This window comes from Camelus dromedarius, chromosome 9, assembly GCF_036321535.1.
Source record: "Camelus dromedarius isolate mCamDro1 chromosome 9, mCamDro1.pat, whole genome shotgun sequence".
NCBI lineage: Eukaryota > Metazoa > Chordata > Mammalia > Artiodactyla > Camelidae > Camelus > Camelus dromedarius.
In genome coordinates this window covers 65,234,286-65,261,408 of record NC_087444.1, presented here as the reverse complement: position 1 = coordinate 65,261,408, position 27,123 = coordinate 65,234,286, and the positions used below count along the sequence as shown (strand labels likewise).

At 52.5% G+C, this 27,123-nt stretch overlaps 6 protein-coding genes across 12 annotated transcripts; 3 read left to right on the top strand and 3 right to left on the bottom strand.

Annotated features, from left to right (window-relative positions):
• Window positions 1-14: 14 nt before the first annotated feature.
• PROSER3 (proline and serine rich 3) lies at window positions 15-11,273 on the bottom strand. Of its 2 annotated transcripts, XM_031456830.2 has the most exons (11): window positions 10,607-11,273; window positions 9,664-9,772; window positions 9,156-9,358; window positions 8,211-8,338; window positions 7,996-8,105; window positions 7,256-7,338; window positions 7,014-7,153; window positions 1,607-1,782; window positions 504-1,491; window positions 325-406; window positions 15-176 (listed from the first exon to the last, which is right to left on the bottom strand). In XM_031456830.2, exons 1-11 carry the CDS (start codon window positions 10,615-10,617, stop codon window positions 119-121), a joined length of 2,088 nt encoding a protein of 695 aa, XP_031312690.2. In that variant the 5' UTR covers window positions 10,618-11,273; the 3' UTR covers window positions 15-118. The 2 variants fall into 2 exon arrangements, with proteins under 2 accessions (XP_031312690.2, XP_064345334.1); XM_064489264.1 differs by lacking the exons at window positions 15-176; window positions 325-406 and having other exon boundaries at window positions 1,276-1,491; window positions 1,654-1,782.
• Window positions 11,274-11,783: 510 nt separating this feature from the next.
• Window positions 11,784-14,381, top strand: HSPB6 (heat shock protein family B (small) member 6). The gene is made up of 3 exons (XM_031456956.2): window positions 11,784-12,021; window positions 13,026-13,148; window positions 13,259-14,381. Exons 1-3 carry the CDS (start codon window positions 11,824-11,826, stop codon window positions 13,427-13,429), a joined length of 492 nt encoding a protein of 163 aa, XP_031312816.1. The 5' UTR covers window positions 11,784-11,823; the 3' UTR covers window positions 13,430-14,381.
• Window positions 14,382-14,428: 47 nt separating this feature from the next.
• On the bottom strand, window positions 14,429-19,282 carry LIN37 (lin-37 DREAM MuvB core complex component). 2 transcript variants are annotated; one of them, XM_010978841.3, is made up of 9 exons: window positions 19,021-19,282; window positions 16,463-16,538; window positions 16,229-16,279; window positions 15,881-15,910; window positions 15,714-15,799; window positions 15,462-15,628; window positions 14,797-14,937; window positions 14,636-14,709; window positions 14,429-14,551 (listed from the first exon to the last, which is right to left on the bottom strand). In XM_010978841.3, exons 1-9 carry the CDS (start codon window positions 19,052-19,054, stop codon window positions 14,470-14,472), a joined length of 741 nt encoding a protein of 246 aa, XP_010977143.1. In that variant the 5' UTR covers window positions 19,055-19,282; the 3' UTR covers window positions 14,429-14,469. The 2 variants fall into 2 exon arrangements, with proteins under 2 accessions (XP_010977143.1, XP_031312775.1); XM_031456915.2 differs by lacking the exon at window positions 16,229-16,279 and having other exon boundaries at window positions 19,021-19,245.
• Window positions 19,283-20,348: 1,066 nt separating this feature from the next.
• Window positions 20,349-21,763, bottom strand: PSENEN (presenilin enhancer, gamma-secretase subunit). Of its 3 annotated transcripts, none has more exons than XM_010978835.3 (4): window positions 21,616-21,763; window positions 21,325-21,415; window positions 20,809-20,913; window positions 20,349-20,621 (listed from the first exon to the last, which is right to left on the bottom strand). In XM_010978835.3, exons 2-4 carry the CDS (start codon window positions 21,383-21,385, stop codon window positions 20,482-20,484), a joined length of 306 nt encoding a protein of 101 aa, XP_010977137.1. In that variant the 5' UTR covers window positions 21,386-21,415; window positions 21,616-21,763; the 3' UTR covers window positions 20,349-20,481. The 3 variants fall into 3 exon arrangements, with proteins under 3 accessions (XP_010977137.1, XP_010977136.1, XP_010977135.1); XM_010978834.3 differs by having other exon boundaries at window positions 21,325-21,442; window positions 21,616-21,749; XM_010978833.3 differs by having other exon boundaries at window positions 21,325-21,479; window positions 21,616-21,746.
• A 24-nt stretch (window positions 21,764-21,787) lies between these two features.
• Window positions 21,788-24,099, top strand: U2AF1L4 (U2 small nuclear RNA auxiliary factor 1 like 4). 2 transcript variants are annotated; one of them, XM_010978836.3, is made up of 8 exons: window positions 21,788-21,955; window positions 22,101-22,188; window positions 22,568-22,634; window positions 22,718-22,767; window positions 22,842-22,940; window positions 23,118-23,251; window positions 23,364-23,459; window positions 23,821-24,099. In XM_010978836.3, the coding sequence occupies exons 1-8, from the start codon at window positions 21,912-21,914 to the stop codon at window positions 23,903-23,905; spliced, it is 663 nt and encodes a 220-aa protein (XP_010977138.1). In that variant the 5' UTR covers window positions 21,788-21,911; the 3' UTR covers window positions 23,906-24,099. The 2 variants fall into 2 exon arrangements, with proteins under 2 accessions (XP_010977138.1, XP_010977139.1); XM_010978837.3 differs by lacking the exon at window positions 22,842-22,940 and having other exon boundaries at window positions 21,810-21,955.
• Window positions 24,100-24,246: 147 nt separating this feature from the next.
• IGFLR1 (IGF like family receptor 1) lies at window positions 24,247-26,853 on the top strand. 2 transcript variants are annotated; one of them, XM_064489263.1, is made up of 5 exons: window positions 24,247-24,388; window positions 24,832-25,006; window positions 25,502-25,686; window positions 26,007-26,394; window positions 26,480-26,853. In XM_064489263.1, exons 2-5 carry the CDS (start codon window positions 24,850-24,852, stop codon window positions 26,803-26,805), a joined length of 1,056 nt encoding a protein of 351 aa, XP_064345333.1. In that variant the 5' UTR covers window positions 24,247-24,388; window positions 24,832-24,849; the 3' UTR covers window positions 26,806-26,853. The 2 variants fall into 2 exon arrangements, with proteins under 2 accessions (XP_064345333.1, XP_010977141.2); XM_010978839.3 differs by having other exon boundaries at window positions 24,784-25,006.
• Window positions 26,854-27,123: the final 270 nt, after the last annotated feature.

The window sequence follows — 27,123 nt, the reverse complement described above, 5'->3', positions numbered from 1 at the left end:
AAAAATTTATTAGGAAAAACAGAATTTGTGCAATTCAAAGTCGTCTGGCCTCAAAAGAGTCTCTCTCCCTCTGCAGCCGCATCCTTGGGGATCCAGGAGGCGACCTGTCTAGAGGAGACTAAGCTCCCAGGTCTTCAGTCTGGCCCAGCAAGCGGGATAATTGGGCATCCACTTTCCTGGAAAAAAGCCAGGGCAGTAGAGGCTGAGGTGTATGCTCAGGATTGGGGTCTGGAGCTGTAGACAGTTCTGGGAAAGGGGCTCAGGAGAGGTGCACCAAATGAGGATCTCAAAGGATTCGGGGTTTTTTATCCCGGTGATGTTCACCTTTTCTGCCGCCGCAGCTCCTCCCTCTGAACCCTTAGCACCTGCAGTACAGGGTCGTCCTGGAACTCGCTGCCGTCGGAGTCTGGAGGAAAGAGATTCGTGGGGGCGGGAATCATAGGGTGCCGGACTGCCAACCAGATCTGGGCAGCCACGCGCACCTGCGGCGCACATCTGCTCACCTTCCGCGGCCTGCAGGAGTCTGGCAGCCTGGGAGAGCAGGTCCTCTGAGGGGGCGTGGCCATCACTAGATAAGGGCGTGGCCACGACCTCAAGCGACCCAGTCTTAAGTGGAGGAGGCGGGGTCTTGACACCTGTGGCCGCCTCCTTAGCTGGAGGGGGCGGGACCTTGGGCTGCAGATGCTCGGCTTCAGCAGAGGGAGTGTCTTTGTTCTTCCGAGGCACAGACCCCGATAGGGGGAGCATGGTCTTGGCATTCGCCTTAGACTGACTCGGCGGGGTCTCTGCCTGTGAGAACCGTGATTCAGACAGAGGGGCCGTGACCTCTGAGCGAGGGGATGTAATCCTGGTTTGAAGGTGTGCGGCCTTGACTTTCCAAGATTCAGCCTCCCGTGGAGGAGGACCGCCAGGGCGAGGAGGCGTGTCCTCCAGGCTATCGGGAAACAGCCGAGCCGTTACTACCTGGCCCACGGCGCCTCTGAGCTGCGGGCCCGGCCCCTCGTCCGCTGCCGGCCCCCCGTCCGCTGCCGTGACTCGCCCAGCAGACTCCCGGCGGCGCGGGACTCTGCTTCTCCAGGGCTTGGAATCCTGTCTCTCGAGCTCGGCAGGGATGCTTGGTGCAGGGGTAGGCGAGCTCTGGGGGGTGGCAGGGGGCGCAGGAGTGGAGGCAAGGGTCGCAAGGGTGGAGGCTGGGGGAGCAGGAATGGAAGTCGGGGGCGCCGAGGTGGAGACGGGGGGCGTGGGAGGAAGGACCCCAAGAGATACCCAGGGACTGGGCTGCGGGCCCCAGAAGAACCCATGATGACTGGGGCCCCAAAAGATATGTGGAGAGAACCCCGGAGGAATAGGAGGTCTTTCCACATGGAAGGCTTCTGGGGGAGGAGGCAGAGCCACACTGCTCCCAAGTGGGATGTAGTTAGGCTGGGTTCTCAGGGAACCAAGGGTCTCCGCAGGAGCAGGAGGGGTCTGTAGACAGATGGGGGTAGGAACCTGAGAGGGAGAGAAAGGATAGGGGGTCCTCAGTCCCCCTCAGCCTCCCCCTTCCTCCAATTTCTCTTAGGATCCCCCCTCCAGCCCCTTCAGGCTCCTCCCTCCCCAATCTCACCGTAGTGGTGAGGGCAGGGGTTCGGGGTAGCACCCAGGTTCCATCACCCTGGCTTCCTCGAGCCTGTTCAAGTTTCCGCCGCTGCCGCCACTGGTACAGAATGTCATCCTCTGGCCGCAAGGGTGCCTGGGAAGAGGCCGGGGTTGGAGAAGGGATGGGGGCAGGTGCTGGGGTTGCTGTGGAGTAAGGAGAGGGAAGAGGGGGTAAGGCAGGGCCTGGGGTGATGATTACTGCAAAGACAGCCTGAGCACATACCCTTTGCACTGGAAAGTGAGTCATTCAGACAGGCTCTCCAGATAATGTCCCAACTCCTCTGTAGACTAAGAAGTGGGGCAGAATCAGAAAAGAGAGCACTCATGGGCTTCTCAGCCTGTCATCATTCAATTCTTCATTCATCAATAAATGTTTATTGAGCTCTTACTATGTGCCAGGCACTGTTCTGGACATTGTAGTTACAGCAGCGAACAAGACAGAGCCTCCAGAATCTGCCCAGTTTCCCCTATATTACTGCCCTCACCTGCCAACCCCACAGCAACCTCCTCCCTGGTTCCTGGTTTCCCTTCTCGCCTGTCCTCCCAAACTCTTCCTGCCTGCAGCCAGTGGGAGCATGTGAACACCTGAGTCAATTCAGAGCCCTCCGGGGTGAGAATCCTCCCCAGGCTGCACCTCTCTCTTTCCTCAAAAGCAAAAGCCTTTGCATTTGTGGTCCCCTCTGCCTGAAATGCTCTTCCCTCGAGTACCCACAGGGTTTACTCCAAGTCTTGCAGATATTTGCCCAAGTGTCACCTACTTAGTGAGGCCTTCCCTGGCTTCTGTACTCAAAACTGCAACAATCCCAGCCCTCCCACTCTCTCTCCTCCTTTCTGTTCCATTTCTCTCCTTAGCACTTATCATCTTCTAACTACTAAATATCATACTTCTTTGCTTATTTACTGTTCATCTCTCCCTCCACAATGCCAGCTACATGAGGGCAGCAATTTTTTTTAATTGAACTATAGTTGATTTCCAGTGTTGTGTTAGTTTCTGGTGTGCAGCAAAGTGATTCAGCTATACATACATACATACATATATTCTTTTTCATTATAGGCTATTACAAGAAAGATATTGAATATAGTTCCCTGTGCTATACAGTAGGACATTGTTGTTTATCTATTTTATATATAGTAGTTCATATCTGTAAATCCCAAACTCCTAATTTATCCCTCCCCCACCCCCTTTCCCCTTTGGTTTGTTTTCTTTGTCTGTGAGTCTGTTTCTGTTTTGTAAATAAGTTCACTTGTGTCATTTTTTTAGAGTCCACATATAAGTGATATATATTTGTCTTTCTCTGTCTGACTTACTTCACTCAGTATGATAATCTTTGGGTCCATTCATGTTGCTGCAAATGGCATTATTTCATTCTTTTTTATAGCTGAGTAGTATTCCACTGTGTTTATGTGTATATACATATATGTACCACAACTTCTTTATCCAATCATCCATTGATGGACATTTAGGTTGTTTCCATGTCTTGGCTTATAAATAGTGCTGCTATGAACATTGGGGTGAATGTATCTTTTCAAATTAGAGTTTTCATTTTTTCTGGATACATGCCCATCAGTAAGACTGCTGGATCACATGGTAACTCTACTTTTAGTTTTTTGAAGGGATCTCCATAATGTTTTCCATAAGGGCAGCAATTTTTTTCTGTCTGGCTATTACCATATCCCCAGTGTCAAGAACAGGGCCTAGTATCATTATTAGTGGCATAAATGCAAAATGAACTGTTTCTTGTGCTCCGTCCCAGTGCCCAGCCCTTGCTAGGGATACAGCAGTGACTAAGGGCAAGGCCACTGGCTGCCCAAATAGCCATCATACCCAATTACCCAGAGCATCATTTCATCAGTCATGATCTACCATTACCTCTCAGAAGTCCTGCCTCCTGATGCTGCACAGAGAAGGGGGCATCATCCAGGATTCCTCCTCCCCTCCCCTCTGTGTCCTGTGATTCTACTTCCCAACCTGGCCCATTCCCTCTACTCTGCCCCTCAGGCTCTGGCCCAGGCCAAACTACCATTTTCACTAGGTGTTGACAGCAGCCAGAGGGGGTTTGTCAACACCGAACAACGATCATATCTCCTCCTTGCTTAGAACCCTACTGTGGCTCCCCAAAAGATAATCACCAAACGCCTCACATGCCTACATGGCCCCATGTAATCTGATCCCCCCCCCATCTCTTCCAACTTATCGTCCACTACTCTTACCCCTGGCTCTTTCCTTTTCTAGTCCATCGTCTGCATCATGTTTCCTCTCACCTCAGGTCCTTTGTACATGCTGGGGGAGGCTACTGTCCCCACCTTCATCATTCAGGTCTCCACTTCGATAGCACCTCTTCTGGGAAGGCCTTTTCTGACTTCCCAGCATCACAATCCTCTCTGGCATGCCCCTTATTTCTGCTTACATTCCACATTTGTTTGTGGGGTTATGTAGCTTTTCTTGGCCCCACACTAGCTATGCCATGAGGACCATGAAAGTGGACCCACATATGTTGGTTCACTAAGGAATCCCCAATCCTGCTCACAGGCTCATACACAATAGGTAGTCAATGTTTGTTACATGAAGGAATGAATGCATTTAATTTGCAAAACAACCATGAGGGAGGTAGTAGTTTTATCCCCATTTTACAGATGAGAAAACTGAGGCTCAGGAAGGAGACATGAATAAAAAGAGAAGCTTAGAAGGAGCAAAGAATCAGACAAGCAAGTGTGTGGACAGGATCACACAACATGCACAAACACTGCTCTGTTTTCTGTGCTTGCCTGTCCCCCCCTCACGGGAGTCCCAAGAGATGTGGAGAACATCTGTCATGTTCACCACTGCATCCTAGGACCTGGGGCACAGAGCAATAGTAATGACAATGATGACAGTAATAGTAACCCAGGTCCTTAATCCAATCTCTGAAATCCTGGGGACAGAAATTTGAGAGTTCAACAATTTGCATGTTTTAGCAAAGTCGCATGGTATGTACAGTGTTGATAGGAGTCTAGGTCAGTACACCAGACTCAAAAACGTTGATATTTGGTTGAACAATATGAAATTACCAATATTCAACCATTTTTCACTTACAAAGACACAAACTTTTTTTAATTAATTTTTTTTTTACTTTTCATAGTTTTCAATTAAAAGTTACTGTATAAATTTATGACTGTTCAGTGCAGCATCTATGGATTAAAAAGTAAAAATGACTTTCACCCCTTCCCTAATAACACTGCTCTCCCCAGAACAACGACTAACAATTTAATTCTTCCGTGTCTTTTTATATTTATATACAGGTATTTTTCTGTTTACCTTATTTCCCCTTTCTACACTTAATTCCCTTTCTATCTAAACAAAGACAAATTTTATATGGCTCAATATTATATATCCATAGTAAAAAGTATGACTATGTATTCCCTAACTTCAGACTATATTACAAAGCTACAATAATCAAAACAGACACATACATAAATGGACTAGAATAGAAAGCCCAGAAATACACCCACACTCTTATGGTCAATTAATCTACAACAAAGAAGGCAAGAATATATAATGGAGAAAACTCTCTTCAGTAAGTGGTGCTAGAAAAACTAGACAGCTACATGTAAAAGAATGACATTAGAACATTTTCTAATACTGTATACAAGAATGAACTCAAAATGGATTAAAGATCTAAATGTAAGACCTGAAAACAAAAATCCTAGAAGAAAACATAGGCAGAAAACTCTTTGACACAAACTGTAGCAATACTTTTGTGGATCTATGTTCTAAGGCAAAGGAAACAAAAGGAAAAATAAACAAGTGGGACCTAATTAAACTTAAAACCTTTGTATAGCGAAAGAAACCATCAACAAAACAAAAAGACAACCTACTGAATGGAAGAAAATATTTGCAAATGATATGACTGATAAGGGGTTAATATCCAAAATATATAAACAGCTCATATAACTCAATATTAAAAAAAAAATTTAAAAATGGGCAGAAGACCTGAATAGATATTTTCCCAAAGAAGACATACAGATGGCCAACAGGCCTATGAAAAGATGCTCAGCATTGCTAATCATCAGAGAAATGCAAATCAAAACTACAATGAGATATCACTTCACACCTGTCAGAATAACTATTATCAAAAAGACCACAAATAATAAATATTGGTGAAGATGTGGAGAAAAGGGAACACTTGTACACTGTTAGTGGGACTATAAATTGGTACAGCCACTATAGAAAACAGTATGGAGAGTCCTCAAAAAACTAAAAATAGAACTACCATATGATCCAGCAATTCCACTCCTGGGTATATATCTGAAGAAAACAAAAACATTAACTTGATAAGCTACATGCACCCCAATGTTCACTGCAGCATTTTATTTACAATAGCCAAGATATGGAAGCAATCTAAGTGTTCATCAACAGATGAATGGATAAAGATGTGGTGTATTTATACAATAGAATACAACTCATCCATAAAAAAGAATAAAATTCTACCATTTGCAACAACATGGATGGAACTGGAGGGTATTATGCTTAGCGAAATAAGACAGAGAAAGACAAATACTGTGTTATCACTTATATGTGGAATCTGAAGAATAAAACAAATGAATGATGTAACAAAACAGAAGCAGACTCACAAATACAGAGAACAAACTAGTGGTTACCTGTGAGGAGAGGGAAGAGGGAAGGGGCAAGATAGGGGTAGAGGATTAAGAGGTACAAATCACTATGAATAAAATAAATAAGCTACAAAAGATACATTGTGTAGCATAGGGAGTATAGCTAATATTTTATAATAACTTTAAAAGGAGTATAACCTATAAAAATTTTGAATCACTATGTTGTATGCTTGAAGCTTTTATTAGTATTATAAATCAGCTATGCTTCATTTTTAAAAAGTATAAATATTCACCCTAAATAAGATAGATATTTCTTTTATTTTTATTGCTATTTTTTAATGGAGGTACTGGGGATTGAACCCAGGACCTTATGTATGCTAAGTATGCGCTCTAGCACTGAGCTATACCGACCCCCCGAGATAGATATTTAGATCATAAATATTCTTCATACTATTTAAGTCAGATTTTGCTGGCAAATCAGGTATGGTGCCAAATTTGCAAAAATCCTGATTTTGGAGCTCTGTGGTCAGAACTACAGACAGGGGTCAGAGGGAGAACCAGCATACTGGTGATAGCTACTGTTAACAGAGCCGTGCTAAGTGCTCCACGTACTCACCAACTCATTTACTCCTCACAACACCCACAGCAGAGAAATACAATCATTATTCCTGTTTTAAAGTTGGGGACATGAGGCTCAGAGGGGCCCGAGATCACACAGCTGGTAAGCTGCAGAGCTGGGATTCGCACCCAGATTGCCCTCATCCTTGCCTCCCAGAACTTACCTTGTGCCTTTGGGTCAGAGCCCTTGATGGAGTCAGGGTTGAAAGTCATGGAGAAGGGAGAGAGGCCATCAGAGCTGATGGGGAATGAGGAGCTGCTGGCATCGCCAGGACTGAGGGAGAAGGAGGAGATGGAGGCCTTGCTGTAGGGAGAAGGCAGAACTGAGGCAACAGGGGTCTCAGAGACCCTGGGCCAGGCCCGGGGAGGTAGGTGTGGGGAGGGGAAGATGGGGCGGGTGATGCACCTGCGCTCGAGTAGCTTGGCAGCTCTGCTTTGCAGGCTCAGTGTCTCCAAGTCCAGCAGGGATGAGTTCCACGTGTTCAGGCTCTGTGAGGTGAGAGGGGTCAGAGGCCAGCCCCTCTTCCAAAGGCTGCAGGGAAAGGGGCTCTGGACAGAGGGACTGGAGGCAGGTCTGCACTGCACCTCGTACCCTCACATGCTGACTTAGAATCTGCTCCTCCTCAGGAAAAGAGATCCAGTTTTCCTCTGTGGAACCTCACCCCTCAGTGCAGTCATTGTTATGGTAGAAGGGCTGACTCTACCTTCCTGACAAGGCCTGGCTAGTCACAACTTTCTGTCCTCTGGTTCACAGTGATCGGCTCAAAGATGAGTGAATGAAAGTAAGCCCTGGGGCTTTGGATGGAGCTATTGGAAAAGCCTTCATTTCCACTGGAGTAACTAAGTACGTTAGAAATGTAGAGCTACTGGGGCCATCTTAGCTATTTTGAGGGGAAAGCCTACCTCAGATTGAGCCAAACAAAGAGCAACAGAGCACCAAGAGAGCTGAGTTCCTCCCAATATCGTTCAAACACCTAGATCGAGCTATGCCTGAAAGCATCTCTTTTGGATTTCTTGATTGCATTAGCCAACAAATCCCCCCTTTTTTGTTTAAGCTCCCTTGAATTGGGGATTGACTCTAGTTCTATTCCAGGGCTGGTGCTGTCAGTTAAGGTGTGCAAGGGAGGGAGTAAATGGGGGTGTCACCTGCTTTATATCCTGAAGGGGGGCCATAGCCTTAGCCTGTGATGTGCTGGCCACCTTGGCAAGAGTTGGAACTGCTGTGTTGGGTCTTCCTTCTGGTTCACTGGCTCCTGCTGAAAAGCCCCAATTGATTTAGGGGAGGGAGGCCAGGAGGAGTAGCTGGGAGTATCGCTCAGGAAAGGTTATAGGTCAGGAGAAGATGAGAATGAAGAAGGTACCTGCTGCAAGTTGACTGCTAGGGTCTGGAGATTCAGGCTGTAGCCACCAAAAGTCAGCTGGGGTTGGGCCTGCAGGCTGGCGTTCCTCTCGGCTTGTGGGCTGAGCCTGGCGGAACCGGTTTATGTACCTGTGAGCATCAGAGAACTGGGAGGTGGGTGGGATGAGGGGGAGCCAAACAATAATAACAAAATAATCACAATAGCCAATGTTTATCTAGCACAATGGCAGCACTTGGGAGTTGTCCCTCAATATCTTGTTCTCGTTTCTTATATGGTAACGCAATATTATATAAGACGATAAAATCCTGGGCACATAGCTATTTTTCTATAAATACATTTACCAGGTGCCTTTGTAGCTTTATGGCCACATAACTATGTCCTTGACATCAGATATGAGGAGATGTGATCCTGGAAAGTAAATGTGGCTTGGAGCCATTATGGGCCATGAAGGAAAGGGCAACAGCCTAGGGAAGGGAGAGCAACAAGATAGAAGGAAATTGTGCCTCTGATGCCTCAGTTAGGGGCTGCCATATCAGTCCTGGTTGTTTCTGCCTGGACCATTAGGTGAGGGAGAAATACTCTCTTGTTTAAGCCAGAAGTAATTTGGGACTCTTTGTTACAGCAGCTGAACTTGGATCCTACAAATCCAAGTGCTCACTATGTGATGAGCATTGTTATAGATGCTGTGCAAACAATAACTCATTGAACACTTAAAACGGCCTTAGAGGATATGTGATATTAATATTCCTAATTTACAGATGAAGAAACTGAGGCCAAGATCATATAGAAAGTTAGTGACAAGGCTGGGGTTTGAACCTAGCTCCAGAGATCTTAATATCATGTATGAAATGTGATCCCAACTCTGGCTCTGGTTATTATCATGAGATGTCTGCCCCCATTCCCTGATCCAAACCCTTCTTTCCCCCTAGGGTTGCTGGGACTTACTTGGCCACTACGGAGTCCCCACTGTCAGTCAGGATGGGTGGTGGGGAGGCTCCCATCTCTCCCTCAGTGGTGCTGGGTGGGGAAGAGGTCCCTGAGCTGGATGGCCAGGATTCCTCAAACAGCTCAGGGGAGTTAGGACCAGTGGCCAGAGCCTTGGGAGCTTCTGGGAGCCTGGATTTCTGGGACCTGGATGAACTCAGGGTCTAAGATAGGGGAGGTAGGGAGAAGAAAAAGTGAGGCCTGAGTTATCCCTGTAAGGGAACAAAGTTACATATGAAGTGTCATTCCAGAGGGGAGGAAACACCTCTCACAATGGCAACATCAGAGTGATCAGGGCTGTAATAGGGGATCCAAGTGGTAGAAGACAGAATAAGGGCAGCGCGGTGGGGAGGAGAGGAGACAGTCTTTTAATCTCTCACCCCCATCTCTCATCACATCTTCCTTGCCTCTACTCATCACTCCCTTGCTACTGGGCTGGCACACAGCACTCCCTTTGGGGTGTCCTCACCTTGGACACCTTGGGGTGCCAGTTCTGGCTTCGGGATGTCCAGTAGTGGCTCCGACGACCCGGGAGAGCATCCCCAAAGGGTCTGTCTTGGGTGGAGAAAATTGGCAAGCTGCAAAGAAAGAGGGGTTTGGGAGGCAGAGCATGGTCACTGCAGCCCTGTTAGGGGCAGTGTAGTTGGGTGTGGCTGGGAAGAGGAGGGCTGAACCATGCAATTCCCATGGATCCCTGGAAGAGATGAACTAACTCCCACGAAGCACCACTGCACATTCAAAATAATGATACTGGAGGCACGATTCCCACCAGCCCTCGGAGCGGCCTCAAAAGTGAAAACTCCAGGAACTGTTAGCAAGTGATTCTTAACCCTGGATCCAGGCTAGAAGGAGTCTTTTAAAAATACAGGTGAGCGGTCCACACTCCAGATTCAAAGAACCAGGATATCTGGAAGGGGTCTAGGTATCCACATACATCTTTTTCTCAGAGCCCCAAGTGCTTCTGAAGCTCAGGTTAAGAGCCAAGGCTAAACCCGATCGCTGTACGTTTCCCATAAGCCCTTGGGACTTTAAGACGAAAACGGTAGATGGACTACAATCCCTATAGTCCCTGGGATCCGCCTAAGAAAGAAAGGTAAAAAATAACACCCATGGGAGTCTGGGGACAATTTCAAAATTAAGAAATTTAATTCTCAAGATGCCCCTGGACACTCTTAGAGGTAAAAAAGCCTTTGGGGCCACTTAGAGGAAAGTAAAACGCTATGGGACCCACAGGATGGTGAAATTCAAGGCAGAAGCAGTTTAAGGCTGTGAAGCACCTTGGGAGTTGTAGTTCCAGTGCGGCTGAGAACGACAGACTCCGGACCCTAGCAAGCCTGACCCAAGGCTGTGTTGCTCTCACCCTTGGTCCTCTCCAGGTCTCCTGTAATCCCCGGAAGAGTGATCGGCCTCACCTGCGGTCCATCCCGCAGCTACCTCGGCGATTCCGCTTACTCCGCTGGGTCACCGGACTCAACCGGAGCGCATCTCTGTCGCTTAGCAATGCCCTATCAGTCCCTCCCCTCTCTGAGAGTGCCCGCGCGGGAAGAGAGCGGCCTCCAAGGTGACCAATGATAGAAAGGAAAATAAAAGTAATTTCTCACAATTGGCTGTAACGTGAATGAGAAAGCATGTTTGACTGGAGAATCGTAGGGCGCTGCAGTAATTGGCAAGCCAGTGGACCAATGGAAAGGATCTCACAGGTAGGCGGGGTTCCAATGTACTCTCACTTTTCTGTAGTCGTGTATTCTAACCACTCCCCTTCTTGCCGCATAAATCTCAACCAGACTCCAGTCTAATGATGGTTTTTCCCGTTGCAGGGGCAATCAGATAATCTAGCCCCTCTCTATCGCCGTCTCTCCATCAGTCCAGCTAGCCTACAAATCCCACCCGATCATCTAACCCCTTCCGTCTTGCTCCATGAGCAGCTGGTTGCTCCAAGTGCCAGGCCTGGGCTCCTGGCCGAGGTGGCAGGATCAAAATGAGCTATTTCGGTCCCCTGCTCGCGGCCCCCGGGGGGCCAGCCTGGACTCTTCGTGCCTTCGCCCACTGGCTGCTGCTCACCTGGCAGACCCCGCTGCCCTACACACCCGAGGCTGAGTCAGAGGCACAGAATTAGGCCCGGCTTGCTGGGGGGCTGGGCCCAGGGCCCTGCTGAGATGGGAATAGGGTCTGTTCTGTGTCCTCCTGACAGCCTGGCCCGGCTACCGCATTCCCTGTACCCAGGGATCTGTTCCTAAGACCGCCATCTGCGTCATCCTCAGAGCGCCTTCGGGGCGGGGGTAGATTAAAGGGACTGGGAATTCTTCGGTGGGCTTCTCAGGCCGTGGGTCCCAAACGCCACGTTGTGCTCCCCACTCTGGCAAGGCTCCGCCTCCTCTGCCTTAATTTCCTCTGCGGAAATTTGGAGGATGATACCTCTCTGGCATCCAGCAGGCGCTTAATAAATGGCCAAGTCATTGTTGGGCTTTCTAAATAAGGCTCTATTAATGGCCGGCTCTGGCCGCGGTCCCAATGTCCCCGGGCGGCCCGCCGAGGGGCGGACGCAGGGCGTTACTATAAAGCAGCGGCGGCGCTAGCGGGGGCACTGCGGAGCCTAGGGCGGCGGCGGCGGCGGCGGCGGCGGAGCAGGATGGAGATCCCGGTGCCTGTGCAGCCTTCTTGGTTGCGCCGCGTCTCGGCCCCGTTGCCCGGGGTTTCGGCTCCCGGGCGCCTGTTCGACCAGCGCTTTGGAGAGGGGCTGCTGGAGGCGGAGCTGGCTGCGCTCTGCCCGGCCGCGCTGGCCCCCTACTACCTGCGCGCACCCAGCGTGGCGCTGCCTACCGCCCAGGTGCCAGGCCTGGGGGAGGAGCGGTAACCCGACCACTTCCGAGGCTGGGGTCCCTGGTCTTCCTGAGAGGGGCGGGGGGGGTGGGCGGGGGTGGGTAAAGGAATGTCCCTTGACTTTGAACGGGGTGGAGAATCCGGCCACTCAGAGGGGCTTCCGGAGTTCCCTGCGTATGGATTCTCGAAGACCTGATTACTGAAAGCGGTGGGAGGTCCCCGTGGATCTGAGGAGGGTCTCAGCTCCGAGAGGAGTGGAAGGGCTGGGTCACTAATAAGGTGGGGGCGGTTACTCTGAGGGGAGTCTTGGTAACTCCGCGGGAGGCTGATGACCCAGGGAATTTGGGGGAAAGGGGAGCCCAGTCATTCTGAAAGGCGGAGGGCTCCCGGTGACTCCCGAGGGTTCGGAATGTTTTGTTATTCTTGAGGGAGAGTTTGGAGACTGTCTTTTGGAGAGGTAGAGAGGAGGGAGGGTCCTGCGACTTGAGAAAGGAGGGTCTGGCCAGTCGGAAGTGGGGGAGTTGTACTAGTAAATGCTGAGGGCTCAAGCAATCCCGTGACTCGAGTGGGAGGGTAGAAAGGGGACTCCGGAGACTGGGGGAGGAGGCATCTTGGTGATTTCTGGCAGGGGTGGAGCAGTAAGGGCCCCAGGGGGTCTGAGGGGAAGGGAGCTGAGGAGTCAGTGTCCAGAAGGACGGGCTGACTACGGGGCTGTTGACACTGCTGGAGAGGGCAGGCCTTACCCTGTGAGGGTGGAGGTCCCTGACCTTGCAGGGGAAGGGGGCCTCATCACTCTGGGTGAGAGGGGAATCCCAGTGATTACAAGGGGATGGATGATCCCATTTATTCTGGGTGAAGAGATTCTCGGTGGCTGCGAGTAGGAAAGGGGACATCCAGTTACGGAGGCCAGGATCAGCTGCAGCACCAGAATGGACGGGGAACCGACGGGGGAAGGGTCTTGCTGGGTCCCTAGAGACTCGTCCCTTCCGATGACAATCGGGCCGTGCGCAGGTGCCGACCGACCCAGGGCATTTCTCGGTGCTGCTCGATGTGAAGCACTTCTCGCCAGAGGAAATCGCCGTCAAGGTGGTTGGTGACCACGTGGAGGTGCATGCGCGCCACGAGGAGCGCCCGGTGAGCCCGCTGGAGGGGCGGGACCAGAACACGTAGGCGGGACCCGCAGGCCGGAGGGGCGGGGCATCTACTGGGAACTGACAGAGCCGCTCAAGCCTCTTTCCCTCCAGGATGAGCACGGATACGTCGCGCGCGAGTTCCACCGCCGCTACCGCTTGCCGCCTGGCGTGGACCCTGCTGCCGTGACGTCCGCGCTGTCCCCTGAGGGCGTCCTGTCCATCCAGGCCGCACCTGCGCCGGCCCAGGCCCCACTTCCGTCGCCGCCGGCTGCTGCCAAGTAGAGGTCCAGGCCTTGCCTGAATCCCGGGAGCCCCCTCAGGCCCCGAGTTTTAAAGCCGACCTGACTCCACCCAGCCAGATGTCCCGGAGAGCGCGCCAAGACTACCCGCCAACCCAATCTGGGATCCGCCTTGACCCTTCCAACCTAGACTCAGCCCTGAAAACCTAGACCTTTCCACTGAAACTCTCGCTCTCACACCCTCTCCAGCTTTCAGACCCCCCTCACCCCTCTAACTTCCAGACCCTACAAGCACAATCCCTCAGCCTACAGTGTCTCATCCCCACGGATCTCACTTGGCATATAACCCCACTCCAAACTCCCTTTTTCCTTCTGACTCCTCTGCAAAAAGATCTCCACATCCCGTTTCAGTCTTCCCTCCTGCACCAGCACATAGTGTAGACAGCCCTGCCCCCTACCCTAGGCCTAGGCCAGTTAAGTATAACCCACCCGCCCTTGCACCCAACCTTTCCCTCAAATGTCCCAGACTCTGCACAGACCTCCTATCCTGTACCACCCTGGCCTGGTCCCGAAGACTCGGCATCCTTCCCCTCATTCCAACCCCACACTTCACTTCCCCCAACCCTATCTTCTGACTTAAAACCCCAGCCAGACATCCCCAGACTCCTGAACCCCTTTTCTGACCCTCACCCTTGTAGACCTAGACCAACCAGCACCCTCAACCTCAAACTGTACAGATACCCACCCCATCTCCCAGACTGCACGGATATCCCAGGCCCCCATCCCCAGCTCTAACCAGAACCTCTCCAGTCACTTTCTCTTGACCCCCAAGTCTCCAACCACATCTCCCAGGCAATCCACCTTCCACACCACTCCCCTTCTTCTCAATCAAGCAGCCACTTTCTTTGATTCCCTGCAATCTTTCTCCCTCCTCATTCCTAACTGCCCCATCCCCTCACCTAGGCCCACTCTCCTAATAAATGTACTAGAGCTGTGCCAATGGCTTTATGTCTAGGCCAGGAAGGATGGGCTGGAGCAAGTGTGGAGGAGCGGAATGTTTATTTGGCGGGGGACAGGGGAACATCACTGTCGCTCGTACATTTCCCGTAGGATCTTCATGCTTTCTGAGTAACGAAGCTGGTTCCGATGAGATGCCTCCTTCCACCTGCAGTGGGGGTGGGAAGGCAGAGGGAAGACTCAGTAGTTGGAGCAGAGGCCATGGGGAACAAGCAGGATGGTGGATGCTCACCTCTGCCGGATGCGTTTCCAGCGCTGCATGTTTCGGTAGATGAGTGTGGAGGGTGAGGGCTCAGGCTCAGAGGGCTGCAGAGATAGAGAGGTCAGGCTGAGTGGCCATGCCCAAGCCCCACAACATATGCTCATCACCCCAGCCCAGCCTTGCAAACCCACCTCGTCATCGGGGGTACCCTGGGTCTCAGGCTGCAGTGGGGATGGAATTCGGGATCTATAGGCATCTCCAGGTGGCCCAGGGGCTGTGGGTGGAGGCAGCTTGTACACATCACGACTCTTGTTATTGGTGACCTCTGAACCCTGGGGATACAAGGGCCCCAACCAGAGAATCAGAGAGGAGGGCCAGGGGTACCTGTGACAAAAGAGACCTATGGGACCTACACCAGGGACCTATGGTGAGGAGTCATGTCTGTCTGCTCCAAGGATCTCTGTTTTCTCCTGTCGCAACCCAGGGACCCCCGGTTACCCCTGCTCAGCATAGAGACCTCCACCTACCCTTCCCAGCCCAAGGGGTCCCCACCTGCTCCCCTATGCCAGGTGACTACACCTGTACCTTCCCCACTCCCCCAGCTCTTGGGGACCCTGATTTTGGAGGTCACCTCTATCTGCCGGGGGAACCATGTCCCCTCTCCCTTCCAGACCAGATAGCCATGTCTGTCTGCTTTAGGGCGCTCCAACCATTCTCTTGGCCTAAGGGTTCCTAAACGTGTGCCTCACTGGATCCAGGAGTCGCTTGAGGGACTCAGAGCCCTGTCCCTGTCTATCCCATTAGCTTGAGGGGAGGGTACCTTGTGACTGTCTACCCACTGTCCCCCCAATCCCACCTCCTCATCCTCAGGCAGTGGGGGCAGCGGTGAGCTGGGTGAGCATTCCCGTTCGCGCACTGTGGGGCTGTTGCGCATCCAGGCTCGGCAGATCGGGTACAGTGGTGTGTTCTCACTGAACTGAGCCAAGTCCACGCTCCGGTCAAACAGCTTGATCACGTATGTGTCTAGGGTGGTGAGAGTGGGAGGGATGTGAACATCCTCACATAGCCCTATACAGTTGCCCGCCCTCTAGGGCCACTGCCTACTCACTGGATCGTTGTGGCCCTCCCTCGGCAAGCCCGTCATCCATCTCTCTCCTCTTCTTCCTCCGCTGGTGGGGGAATCGGGCAGATGGCCTGTGCGGGGAGGGAGAACATCAGGACTGGGGCGGAAACTTGGGATCTCTCTTCAGTTGGCTGGGGCCCCTGCCACCTTACCGTTTGCCAGTGGCCGCGATGGAGCAATCCCTGTGGGGAGAGACCAGGCGTCAGCAGGCTCACCCTTGAACAACCAATGCCTGCTCAAAACCCCCCAAAAGGAACCCTGGAGGTGCTGTGATCAAGCTCACAAGGACCCCTTGACTCCTTAGGTCTTGTGTCCCACCCCCTGGGGCTCAGGATGCCATCATGAAGGCACCTAAGCTTTTGCTGCCCCAGGGCCTTTGTACAGGTAGAGTGGTTAGGACTATGGTGGAGAAAGTATGGGTCACAGTGGTCAGGGATCTGATGAGGAAAGAAGTTAGCCACCATAAACCCTCGGATACAGATCCCATCAACAAAACTTACTTGTTGTGGGTGTCTGAGGGGGTCCTCCCAGGTTCCTCATCCAGACGTTCCCTGGTAGCAGAAAAGAACTGTGGGCTCAAGGTTCCAAGGGCCCAAGAGTGAGAAGGCACCCAGTAGCCTCACATTGGGCCCCTTCCTCCCTAAGCCAGTGTCTGGGGTCCCACCCAGGGCCAGAGGATCCAACCTGACAGGGCTCCCCATCCCCCATGACCCCCTGCTGGGCCAGATCCCAACCTGTCCATGTGACTCTTCTCCAGCAAACACTGCAGAACAGCATCCAGTTGGTTCCGGGCCTTGGCCATCTCCAGCTCTAGGGAAGAGGGTACCGAGCAGGAGTCACTTCCCAGGCCAAAGGCAGGTGGGCAGCCAACAGGGCCAGGGAAGGACATGCATATCCCATCCTTCGGCCAGGCCCAGGTGTGCTGGGAGGGTCCAGTGGGCAGAGACTACTGAAGTGATGAGCAGGAGCTCTGGGTTCCATGGCTGACCTACCTGCTCATGTGTGACCTAAAGTAAGTAACCTTACCTCACTCAGCCTGTTTCCTCATCTTGAAAATGGGTCTCTGAATCATACCTACCTACCACAACTGTTTTGAGGTTCAAACAAACTTATGTTGTCTATGACTGTCTTAGCAGGATGCAGTAACACATGCAGAGTGCTTCTTATGTGTCAGGCACTGTTCCGAGCATGTCACATATATCAACCCATTGAGTTTTTGCAATAACCCTGGCAGGAAGATATGATTTTTATCCCCATTTTACAGATTATGAAACTGAGGCACAGATATGTTAGGCTACTTGCCCTGACCTGCACCCAGGTCATCTGGCTCCACAACTGAAGTTATAAGGTAGGGGCTCAAACTGGGTGCAGAATCCAGCCCCCAGAAGTGCTTTGTTTGGCTGAGGTAGTGGTGTTATTTTAAATCTGAGTTAAATCTGAATGAGATGACTACATATAATAATTGAGAGATTTCATCGAAAATACCCATTTTGGGCATCCCCCCCGACCAAGAAATGGAGATCTGGGCCCCTCTTCCTGCACGTCACAGGCCCTGCCTAGCCCTGTTTGCCTGTGTGTTTGCCTCTTTTCATCACAGAACTTATGGAAGTGATGATGTTATAAATATTCTCCTCTCACTTGTGGGAGTGTTCATACTCCTCTTCCAACTGCTAGGAGCTCTGACCAGTGCTCAGGGCCTGGAAGGACACCTGAAGTCATGCTTTGCCAGCCCTGAGACTTCCAGAAGAGACCAGGAGATGTTACTCAGAGGAGAGACAGGGTGGGGATGAGGGGTTGGGGGCAGCTGAGATTCTAGCAAAGTGCCTTGGGTAAGAGCCAAGGTACGGCTCATGTCCACATCTCTTTCCCTAGTCCTGCCTCTCTCTTGAACCTCAGATGTTGGGATTCCAGGGACTCCTGGACACCTCCCCTGGACATCCCCCCAGTCTCCTTCCACCTACTGGGCCCACAGTGGCCTCAGTGTCTCTCTAAATTTACCCCTTTTCCTGGAGCCACATCTCAAGGGTAGCCCCACTGTCCCTTAGTCCCTCCCTGAGCCTCAACATGGTCACCTCTATCCCTCCCCCACTCACCCCATGGCATGCCTGAGTGTCTCCCACATACCCACTTCCTAGCCTGGCCACCCAGGTCTTTTCCCTTCCTCCCCCTGGGCTCCTCGTCTCAGTCTCCCCTTCTGATCCACCCTCCACAAGTTGGCCAGGGGAATCGTCCTAAAACCAAACCTAACCCTGACTATCCCCTGCTTAGAACCCTCCATGACTCTGCAGTGCCCACCCCCTTGCCCCCTTGCCCCTGCCAGAGACAGAGTCTGAGCTCTTCAGCCAGGTGTTCACAGGCCTCCATGACCCTGCCTACCCTTTCCTCACTACCATTTTGTGGTCAGGCCCCCTTCACTTTTCCACTCACAATTTTGTTGGCATTTGGGGGACATCCCGTAAAACTCCCTACTTGGTTCAGAACCCTCCCTTTGTTCCCCATTTCCCTCGGAGCAAAAGCCAGAGTCATAACCTGGGCTCACAAGATCTGACACCCCCCACCCCTGCGCTTTTGCCCCCATCTCCTCACACTTTCAACCTCACTGGCTCGGCTCCAGCCTCACTGGCCTACCTACTGGTCCTTGAACATGCCATACAAGGCTTCCACCTCACAGCCTCAAAGCTATTTCCTTTGTCAGGTCCCCTGTTCCCTTAAGTTCCTCATGGCTCTCTCCCTTATCTTGCCTCACTCCTGATCTCCTTACCTTCTCCAGTTTCATTTTATTACCACTTACACCATTTAACACACTACATCATTTTACTTTTTTTATTTGGTCTGGATTCCGTGCCTCTCCCACCGCCCTTAACATGCCAGTCCTGTGTTCCCATCAGCTTGACTCCAACCCATTATTGGGATACAGTGACTGCCAGGATTAAAAGCTTCCCGGTACTTCAGGTGCTCAGCACAGTGTCTGACCCATAACTTCTGCTAGAAATGGCGACAAGGAGGCAGAGCCAAGAAAAGAGTCCTTCTCAGACTCACAAGGCTAGGGATCCCCATGTCTTACCGCACCACACTGCCTGAACCACCACCATTCAATCTCAAAACTATCCTGAGCATAGACCGGCAGGGTATACAGGTGGCAGGAATCGCTTGATGCCTGATAGTGATCGTCAGATGGGCTGCAGGGAGCAGTCGCGTAGCCCGCCTTATCGCGATAATCCTGTCTATCAGGACTCCCATACCCTGATCAGTCCGGTGCTCCCCTACAGGCCCCCGACCTCGGGGTCCTCACCTGATTTCTCCACTTTCACCTTCACCGGGAACATGGTTTGGGGCTGGGGTCTGGCTAGCTGGGTCAGAGGAGCCCAAAAGAGCCTAGAGTCACAAGTCCAGGCCGGAGGCAGACGGGGAGAGGTCAAATGTAAGCTTCTTGTGTGGCCAGTCCTCCACCCTGAGCTGTGTAGGGCGGCGACCGCCGCCGATGCCGCGACCGCTGCGGATGCCGCCACCTCCTCCAGTTCCCCTTCTGTGGGCGGGCCCCTTCGGCAGCCGCTTGTTTCCATTAGTCAGGGGAACCGTCGATCTCGCATCCTGACCAATTGACAACTGTCGCTGTCGGCTCCCAGTTCTAAGTCCCACCTTTCTGGGGCCCCGTTTCCGGAAACAAACTAACGACATCCCAGAGCGCTTTCTGGGAGGTGTAGTTCTAGCTCCCGAGACTCAGCCGGAGTAACGGCGCCTGCGCCGCGCGAGGCACGGTGGGAGACGAGGGATCGGAGCGTCGCGAGGCTTCCTGGAACTTAGTGTTAGAAGCTTTGAGTAACACCAATTTAGCTAATGACAGGAGTTACTTAACCTTGGGAGTGCCTGTTGATCCCCAAGAGGAAAACAAGCCTGGAGTTAGGCTGGGTTGCCTCTTACTGAGCACTCGCTAAGTGCCAGCTACCTGTTAATCTCTTTTCATATGCGACTCATTCACTTGGCAAATATTAGTGTTCCAAGTACTCTCCTAGGTACCTGAACACCCAGGTGGACAAAACAAACAAAAACCCTTGCCCTAATGAGCTTTATTTTAGAAGATGGAAGATAAACAAGTTGAACATTTTAAACTAAATGTAATAGGAGAAAGAACATAGAGCTGAAAGGAACATAGGGAGTATCAAGGTGGGGATTGAAATTTTAAATAGGATGGTGAGGAAAGCCTTCTCTAATAAAGCTCTTGAATACATGTCTTATTGCTGCAGACAATCTCCTTTAGAAGATAGGGAACTTCCATTTACCACATGTGCCTTGGCCCAGATAAATTCCAAGGGGTAGCATTATGATCTACATTTTTGATGGTAATAGTGAGGCCAAGTGGGAAAGTAATGTTTTCAATTCACACACTACCAGTACAGGATAGCAGCCCCTAGTAATAGAAGTATTATTCCTTTCTTGGTTCCAAAGCTGTAAATTAGTGTTCCCAGGAAAGAAAGTTCCTATTTTTGAGGATTATGAGTAGTGTACAGTGAAATAGTACGAAGCACTAAGCCTGGCACAAAGTAAGCAATCAGTAAATGTTTCTGAATATTAATAATCATTTTATGCTTCAACCTCCAAAAGACTGCAGTAAGTCAACACTGAGAATTAGGGTCCTTTATTGGGGGATGTCAGCAGAGAACACAGGAGATAGGAACAAGTCAGAGGGGCTTGAGAGTGGGCTTGGAGTAGAGAGGAGCCCATCCTGGTCCTCAGACCTGCGCAGAAGATGTTATCAGGGGGTACCCAGGGGTATGGTGAAGGAGAGGTAGTCCCCAAGGGCGCCCCAACGTGGCCGGTAGATCTGGAAGATAGTGATCCAGGTGGTGAGTACAATTACCCAGAAGAGGAAGCCCACAGCTGAGCGCCAGACATCTGTCAGAGGGAACAGGAAGGGGGAAGGTTGGCCTCTATCTGCTCTCTGGTCTCCCTGAGACCAACCCCCTCTTCTCTTCCGTAGAGTCCCAAAATTCTGGAACCTCCATCATCTCCTCCCACCAAGGCTCCCCCAGTCCCCCTCCCCACACATGATGGCTTCCCTTAATCTGTGCCCTAGACTCACAGCCTTTGATTTGGCTCTGTTCTGTGTATGCCGGGACAAGGAAGGCCTCTCGGAAGAACCAGAAAATGTTGACCAGCCAGAGAAAAGGCAGGAAAGCAAACCCACCTAAAGAGTGAAAAACAAACTGGGACATAAGGCAATGAAAAGTCCTCCCCAGTGCCCACCTAGATGAACAGTTTGGAAGGTCCTCTCCCATACCTAAATTCAAATGGAGATCTCGCTATCAGGGACTCAGGAATCCTGGCTCCTTCCTGGGATCCAGGAATCCGAGTCCTCAACCACTTCTTTGGAAGAATCAGGAGTCCAGCCCCCCAACTCCCTTCCTCTCTTGGTACCTAGAAATTGAAGGCCCAGTCTCCTCCATCCTCAGGACTCAGGCCCCTTCCTCTCTTGGGACCCAGTAGTCGGCGTCCCCAGCCACTTCATCCTCTAGACCCAAGAATCTAGGCCTCTTCCCTCAGGCACTCTACTCCAGTCCCCTCTCTTCTCTAGGGACCCTGGGATACCGGCCCTTACCCAGGTAGTACTTCCGGCAGAGGTTCAACTTCTCCTCGTTGGACACCCGCTCCAAGTTCATAGTTGCGCTGGGGCCGGGTCTTCCGAGGGTCTGCGGGGCAAGACCCAAGCCCTGACCCTAAGTGATAGATGAAAGGACCGCAAACAACCACGCCCTTATTATGACAAAAGGGAGAGAAAGTGAAGGATGGGTTTTCTGAAAGAAGGGCAACCCCGCCCCTACTAGGCAAGCTGACTAAGTTGAGATGCTCTTTATGTTTATTGGGGTGCGCGAAACGACCCCCAACTCACCGGTGGAGTCTTACTTCCTCCGGTTTGAACCCCTTTGCCAGTTTCAACTACGGACTTTTGCGCGAGATGCCGCAAGTGTCTCTGGAGTTTGTAGTCTTTTTTGGTGAGGCAACCCTGCACGCATGCGTCTTCAGGCAACTCCAGTGGGTGAGTCCAGGAGGGCGCAGGCCTCCAACACGCAAGCGCACTAGGGAGTTTCTGAGTGTCCGGAGGCAGCAACGAACTACGTTTCCCAATGCTCTTAAGCAACGGAAAGTGACGTAAATAGCAGACAGAGTTGGAGGGTTCGGGTAAAAATGGCTGAATATTTAGCTTCGATATTCGGGACAGAGAAGGACAAGTGAGAACGGGCGCAGGGAGTGGTCCCTCGGGGGTGCTGGGGACAGGGCACTTGGTTTCCTGGTGGCTGGGCGGCGTGGGGCGGTGTTTCTGGGGTGTCCGGCTCCCCGGCCCTCGGTTCACCTCTGTCTTTGCACCTCTTCCAGGGTTAACTGCTCTTTTTACTTTAAGATCGGGGCCTGCCGGCACGGGGACCGGTGCTCCCGGCTTCACAACAAACCGACTTTCAGCCAGGTGAGACCCGGCAGGGAGCCTTGGGGGTTAACGCCTCCCCTCCATTCCCCTTCTGTTGTCCATCATCACGAGGTCCCGCCTTTTCCGGATTTCTAAGGCCCTCCCCACTGCCCGGCTTTTTTCTTGTTGGACTTCTGCAGGTTCCTCCCCCAACCTTCAGGCCCTTCTCCCAAGAACTTGGCCACGCCCCTGTACGTACAGACTGCACCCTTGGGCTGTCCCTCACTGCCAGATATCCCCTCTTCTGGTTTTCTGAGGCACTCAAGATATTTATGCTTCTTCTCTGGTGCAAGTTCCACCCCCAACCGTCATAGCCGACCTCTTTGCATGTAGCCGTGCCCTCTGAGCTCAGGCCCCGCTCCCTTTAAATTCTGTTCAGACCATAGTGCTGCTCAACCTGTACCGGAATCCACAGAACACCGCCCAAACCGCAGACGGATCGCACTGTGAGTGAGGGACAGGTCTTGGGGGCAGGGCGGACAGCCCTCCCGCAGGCCACTCCCTAATTCCAACCTGCCCCCTCCTCCAGGTCACGTGAGCGACGTGGAGGTGCAAGAACACTATGATAACTTCTTTGAGGTGAGGGTTTGCAGGGGTGGCTTGAGTTTCCTGTGGGCCAGGAGCTCAGCTGAGTTCCTCCTGGTCTTCCGCAGGAAGTGTTCACGGAACTGCAGGAGAAGTACGGGGAGATTGAAGAGATGAATGTGTGCGACAACCTGGGGGATCACCTCGTGGGCAATGTTTATGTCAAGGTGCCTGCTGTTACCCCATTAGAGTCCAGAGGTGGAGGCATTTCAATACCTAACAGCCACCACTGAAGCCTCGCAGCTTGAGATCCATCACTAAATCCAGTCCAGCCCCTGAGCTGCTAGCTAATCCCCTGAAGATTTCTGAGTTTGATTGCTGACCCTGACCGACTTTCCCTTCAGTTTCGGCGGGAGGAGGATGCAGAGCGAGCAGTGGCTGAACTCAATAACCGCTGGTTCAACGGGCAGGCAGTGCATGCCGAGCTGTCTCCTGTGACTGACTTCCGGGAGTCATGCTGTCGACAGTATGAGATGGGGTATGGTAGTACAGGGGTGAGATGGGCACCTGGAGTCCCGGACTTCTGTGTGTGTGTGTTAGGGTGGCTGTCAGTGATAGTGCCCTCCTCCATCTATTCATCCTCTACCCAGGGAATGTACTCGCGGTGGTTTCTGCAACTTCATGCACTTGCGGCCCATCTCCCGCAACCTCAGGCGGCAGCTCTACGGGCGAGGACCCAGGCGCAGGTACCGCAGGACCAGCCTTCTAAGACTTCCTCTTACCCCAAGTTCCCTATACCCCCTGAGATGAATCTGATCCTATGCCCTAATAACAGTGTCACAAGCCTCTTATACCCTAAGACTAGCCCTGATCCCCATCCCAAGACCAGTACCTAAGTCCCAAACCCAAAACCAGCCTGAACCTCAACCCAAGACCATCCTGGATCTCCAATCCTGACATCAGCCCTTATGCACCTATCCTGAGACCATCCCCAGAAACTCTAGTTACTTCATCAACTGCCCTGCTTTATTCTAGAGCAAAGAGGCAGACCTGGGGGGTCTGCACACCCCTCCCCACAGCTATAACCCTCCTCTCTCCTGTCCCCAGGTCACCCCCAAGGTCCCATACCGGCCACCGTCCCAGAGAAAGAAACCGACGACGGTCCCCAGACCATCGGCATGGCCGTTTCTAAGACCCTGACCCCCTTGCCCTCCACCTCTGGCAGGCACAGATGTTCCTGGCCAAGACCCCTCCTCAAAGCTCCCTAACTCCCCAGTGCCATCTTCTCCAGGCTACAGGTCTCCATGATGTAATAGATTCAACACAGGGACCTTCTCTTGCTGCCCCTCCACTAATAAAATTCTGTATTGAGGATTTAGATCTTTTTTGTTAGCTTGAGCCTAGCTGTGAGCTGGTTTCCTTCCACCCCCACACCTCATGATGAGAAGGGGAAGCGGGGCTGAGCTCTGGCCACAACCTCAGCCAAGGAACTTGTAACAACAGGTGGCAAAGCAGTGAGTTCAGGTCCTAGAAATCCCCAAGTGAGGGTGGTTAGGTGGGGCTGCTTTTGTGCTGGAAACAAGCACATCCATCTGAGGCTCCTCAAGGGGGTGACTCTTGGTTGTGGCAGATTGGAGGGTTCCCAGTCTGGAGGAGATTGGGATTAGGAGCTAAGGTAAGATTGCTGGGAGTTGAGAGGGAGTGTCCGGTGGGTGAGGGCCAGGTCCTCCATATCTGCTGCCCTGAAATGGGAATAGGTAGTTCCTAATACTTATGCTTACTCTATGTTGTTGTAAATGCTTTACTTCTCCACAATAACTCTATGAGACCGGTATTATGATTATCCCATTTTACAGATGGGAAAAGATGGCAGAGGTGGGATATGAATCCATGCAGTCTGGTTCTAGAATCCTCACTCTAGCCATCTTGAGGCCTTGTGGCTTCTCTAATAAGGGGCCAGAAGCTGGACTGAGGGTTGGAGGTGGGTAGATTCCTGGCTTCCGAAGGGGCCAGAGGATCCTATGCCCCTACCTCCACTGCTTCCTTCTTCTGCCCTGGTTTCCTGGCAAGTGCGGCAGAGGCGCTGTGGCAGGAAGTCCTGTGGTCATGGCCCCCCAGAATACAGGTTCTGCTCAGATGGGGCCCCCACGCCTCCTACTGACTACTGCGCTGCTCCTGGCCCTGGCGGTGCCCCGGGAAGCCTCCCAGCACTGCAGTCGCCTTGAGTACTGGAACCCTGACAACCTGTGCTGTGGTAGCTGCCTGCAGCGCTTTGGGCCGCCCCCTTGCTCGGGTGAGGAGCAGGGACTGGGCTTTTGCATATGTTCGGGCGGAGGTAGGGGGTGATAGGGAGCGAGGAAAGGGGCGAGGTCCGTGGGATACGGCTGGTGAGGCTTTCTTCGGGGTAGGGGCGCTGTGCCTTAGGTAGACAAGGCGGGGATGGGGGTGTGCTGAGCTTGCGAAGAACGGGACGGTGTGAGTTAAGAGAGGGTCGTTGTTAAGGGGTGTGGCGGGTTAGAGAGGCGGAATCCGGGCGGTGAGGAACAGGTGGGCGGGGAATGGAAGGGGCGGGCAGAGAATAGGGGGCGGGGCCTGTGTAGAGAAGGCTGGGAGACTGGCAGGCTAGTGTGGCGCGGATGGAGAAAGAGTGTGGGGCGCGTCCGCTGATAGGTTGGGTGAGTAGAGCATAACGGGCGGGGCCTGTTGGGATTGGACAGACGGGAAAGGGCGTCGCTAGTACTAAGGAGGCGGGCTTGGCGGCCGAACGTTAGACTCTGTCTCCCATTAGACTACGAGTTTTCGGAAAACTGCGGGCTCAATGACGCTGGCGATCACGTAACGCACCCCTTCAAAGAGTGTCCTCCTGGGCAGTGCAACCCCAAAAGCGCGGAGCTATGTAGCCCTTGTGGCGGCGGAATAACGGCCCCCACTCCAGCGGGGAGTCACAATGGAAACCGGCGGCGCTGCAGAGAGGTGCTACTGGGACTCCGGAGAGCGGGGCAAGGGTGTAGCTTGCAGAAAGTTGGGGGTGTGGAGTGGGGACGGGACTGGAAGCGTGGCTTGGGGTCGGGTGGGCGAGGTCTGTATCAAAGGAAGGGGTGTAGCCAAGGGAAGACGCTAGGGATGCGGGCATAGCAGTATCAGGTGACCTGCCTGGGTTAAGGAAGTCCGAGAGGGGGATGAAGGGACTGGGTCAGGTGGGATGTGCCCCATTGCGGGTTATAAGGTTGGGAGGTTTTCGCTGAGGGGCCAAGAGTAGGGCGTGCCTCCCACTTTACTCCCCTTATTTCCAGAAGCCTGTCCCTAACAAGGAGCCCTGCCCCCTGACGCCTGGAAAACCAAGCATCCTTGGCTCCCAGGAGCCCGGCTCATCGGCGATTCCCAGGCTTTTGTGGACAACTGAGCAAAAAGTCCCTCAGCAGGCCTGGCCAATTCTGAGTTTTGCCCTGTCCCTGGTGCTGGTTCTGATCGTGACTTCAGCCATGATCCTCCTCCTCGCCCTGCAAAGGCACCGCAGTCGCCGCCACCAGGGGAAAGCTGTCCAACACCCCAATCCTGGCTTGGTTTGCAGCGACAACACCCACACCCTTTTCTTGCACTCGTCCTCTCCAGGCTCCCTGGAGGATTCAGAGGCAGGGGACTCATGGAAGGAGGTCTCTCTGCCTCTGCTCCTAGGCAAGGGTTAGTCAAAGATACACCAAGGAGGGGGAAGGTGGACTGGAAGCTTGTACTTCCTCCCCTCCACCCCTCCTCCTCTGTTTCCCAGAGCTGCAGAGTCTGGAATCGCTGCCCCTGTCTCGCCTCCTGGATGAGCTGGAGGTGCTGGAGGAGCTGATCGTCCTGCTGGATCCTGAGCCTGGGCCAGGTGGAAGGATGGCCTGTGGTACCACCCGACACCTGGCTGCAAGATATGGATTGCCTTCAGCCTGGTCCACCTTTGCCTACTCACTGCGGCCCAGCCGCTCACCTCTGCGAGCCCTGATCGAGATGATGGTGGCAAGGGAGCCCTCTGCCTCTCTGGGCCAGCTTGGCACACATCTGGCCCAGATAGGGCGGGCAGATGCACTGCAAGTGCTGTCCAAACTTGGCTGATCTGGGGCTTGCCTGGCCCAGTACTCAATAAAGTTTCCCTTGAAATAAGTGCCTGCTGTCCCTGGGCCTTATTAAGGGGTCCTCTTAAAATAGTCTTAATTGGGCCAAAACCAACAGACATCCTCAGTCCCCTGCCCCGCAGGGAATGGGCCAATTCCACTATATACACAAGACCAGATGTGGGTTGCCTCTGGGCAACCAGATTCCCATCTGAGAAACAGCCCTGCTATCCCTGGGAGAGCTCATCTACACGCACTCAGCGGGGTTCTAACTTAGAACAGGTATTACATTTATACTCTGAGCTGTAAAAGACCCCAC

Coding starts and splice junctions, on each gene's coding strand:
- PROSER3 (XM_031456830.2), bottom strand. Junction 7,154..7,255: donor GCCAAGCTACTCGAGCGCAG/GTGCATCACCCG, acceptor TTCTCCCTACAG/CAAGGCCTCCATCTCCTCCT. Junction 407..503: donor ACTCCTGCAGGCCGCGGAAG/GTGAGCAGATGT, acceptor TCTTTCCTCCAG/ACTCCGACGGCAGCGAGTTC.
- PSENEN (XM_010978835.3), bottom strand. CDS start 21,385: ATGAACTTGGAGCGGGTGTCCAACGAGGAGAAGTTGAACCTCTGCCGG. Junction 20,914..21,324: donor CTGCCGGAAGTACTACCTGG/GTAAGGGCCGGT, acceptor TTCACTCTTTAG/GTGGGTTTGCTTTCCTGCCT. Junction 20,622..20,808: donor ACAGAGCCAAATCAAAGGCT/GTGAGTCTAGGG, acceptor TCCCTCTGACAG/ATGTCTGGCGCTCAGCTGTG.
- U2AF1L4 (XM_010978836.3), top strand. CDS start 21,912: ATGGCTGAATATTTAGCTTCGATATTCGGGACAGAGAAGGACAA. Junction 22,768..22,841: donor ACTATGATAACTTCTTTGAG/GTGAGGGTTTGC, acceptor GGTCTTCCGCAG/GAAGTGTTCACGGAACTGCA. Junction 22,941..23,117: donor TGGGCAATGTTTATGTCAAG/GTGCCTGCTGTT, acceptor CTTTCCCTTCAG/TTTCGGCGGGAGGAGGATGC.
- IGFLR1 (XM_010978839.3), top strand. CDS start 24,820: ATGGCCCCCCAGAATACAGGTTCTGCTCAGATGGGGCCCCCACGCCTC. Junction 25,007..25,501: donor TGGGCCGCCCCCTTGCTCGG/GTGAGGAGCAGG, acceptor GTCTCCCATTAG/ACTACGAGTTTTCGGAAAAC. Junction 26,395..26,479: donor GCCTCTGCTCCTAGGCAAGG/GTTAGTCAAAGA, acceptor TCTGTTTCCCAG/AGCTGCAGAGTCTGGAATCG.
- HSPB6 (XM_031456956.2), top strand. CDS start 11,824: ATGGAGATCCCGGTGCCTGTGCAGCCTTCTTGGTTGCGCCGCGTCTCG. Junction 12,022..13,025: donor TGGCGCTGCCTACCGCCCAG/GTGCCAGGCCTG, acceptor GGCCGTGCGCAG/GTGCCGACCGACCCAGGGCA. Junction 13,149..13,258: donor CGCGCCACGAGGAGCGCCCG/GTGAGCCCGCTG, acceptor CTTTCCCTCCAG/GATGAGCACGGATACGTCGC.
- LIN37 (XM_010978841.3), bottom strand. CDS start 19,054: ATGTTCCCGGTGAAGGTGAAAGTGGAGAAATCAG. Junction 14,938..15,461: donor CACTGCCTGAGGATGAGGAG/GTGGGATTGGGG, acceptor TTGTATCCCCAG/GGTTCAGAGGTCACCAATAA. Junction 14,710..14,796: donor AGGGTACCCCCGATGACGAG/GTGGGTTTGCAA, acceptor CTATCTCTGCAG/CCCTCTGAGCCTGAGCCCTC.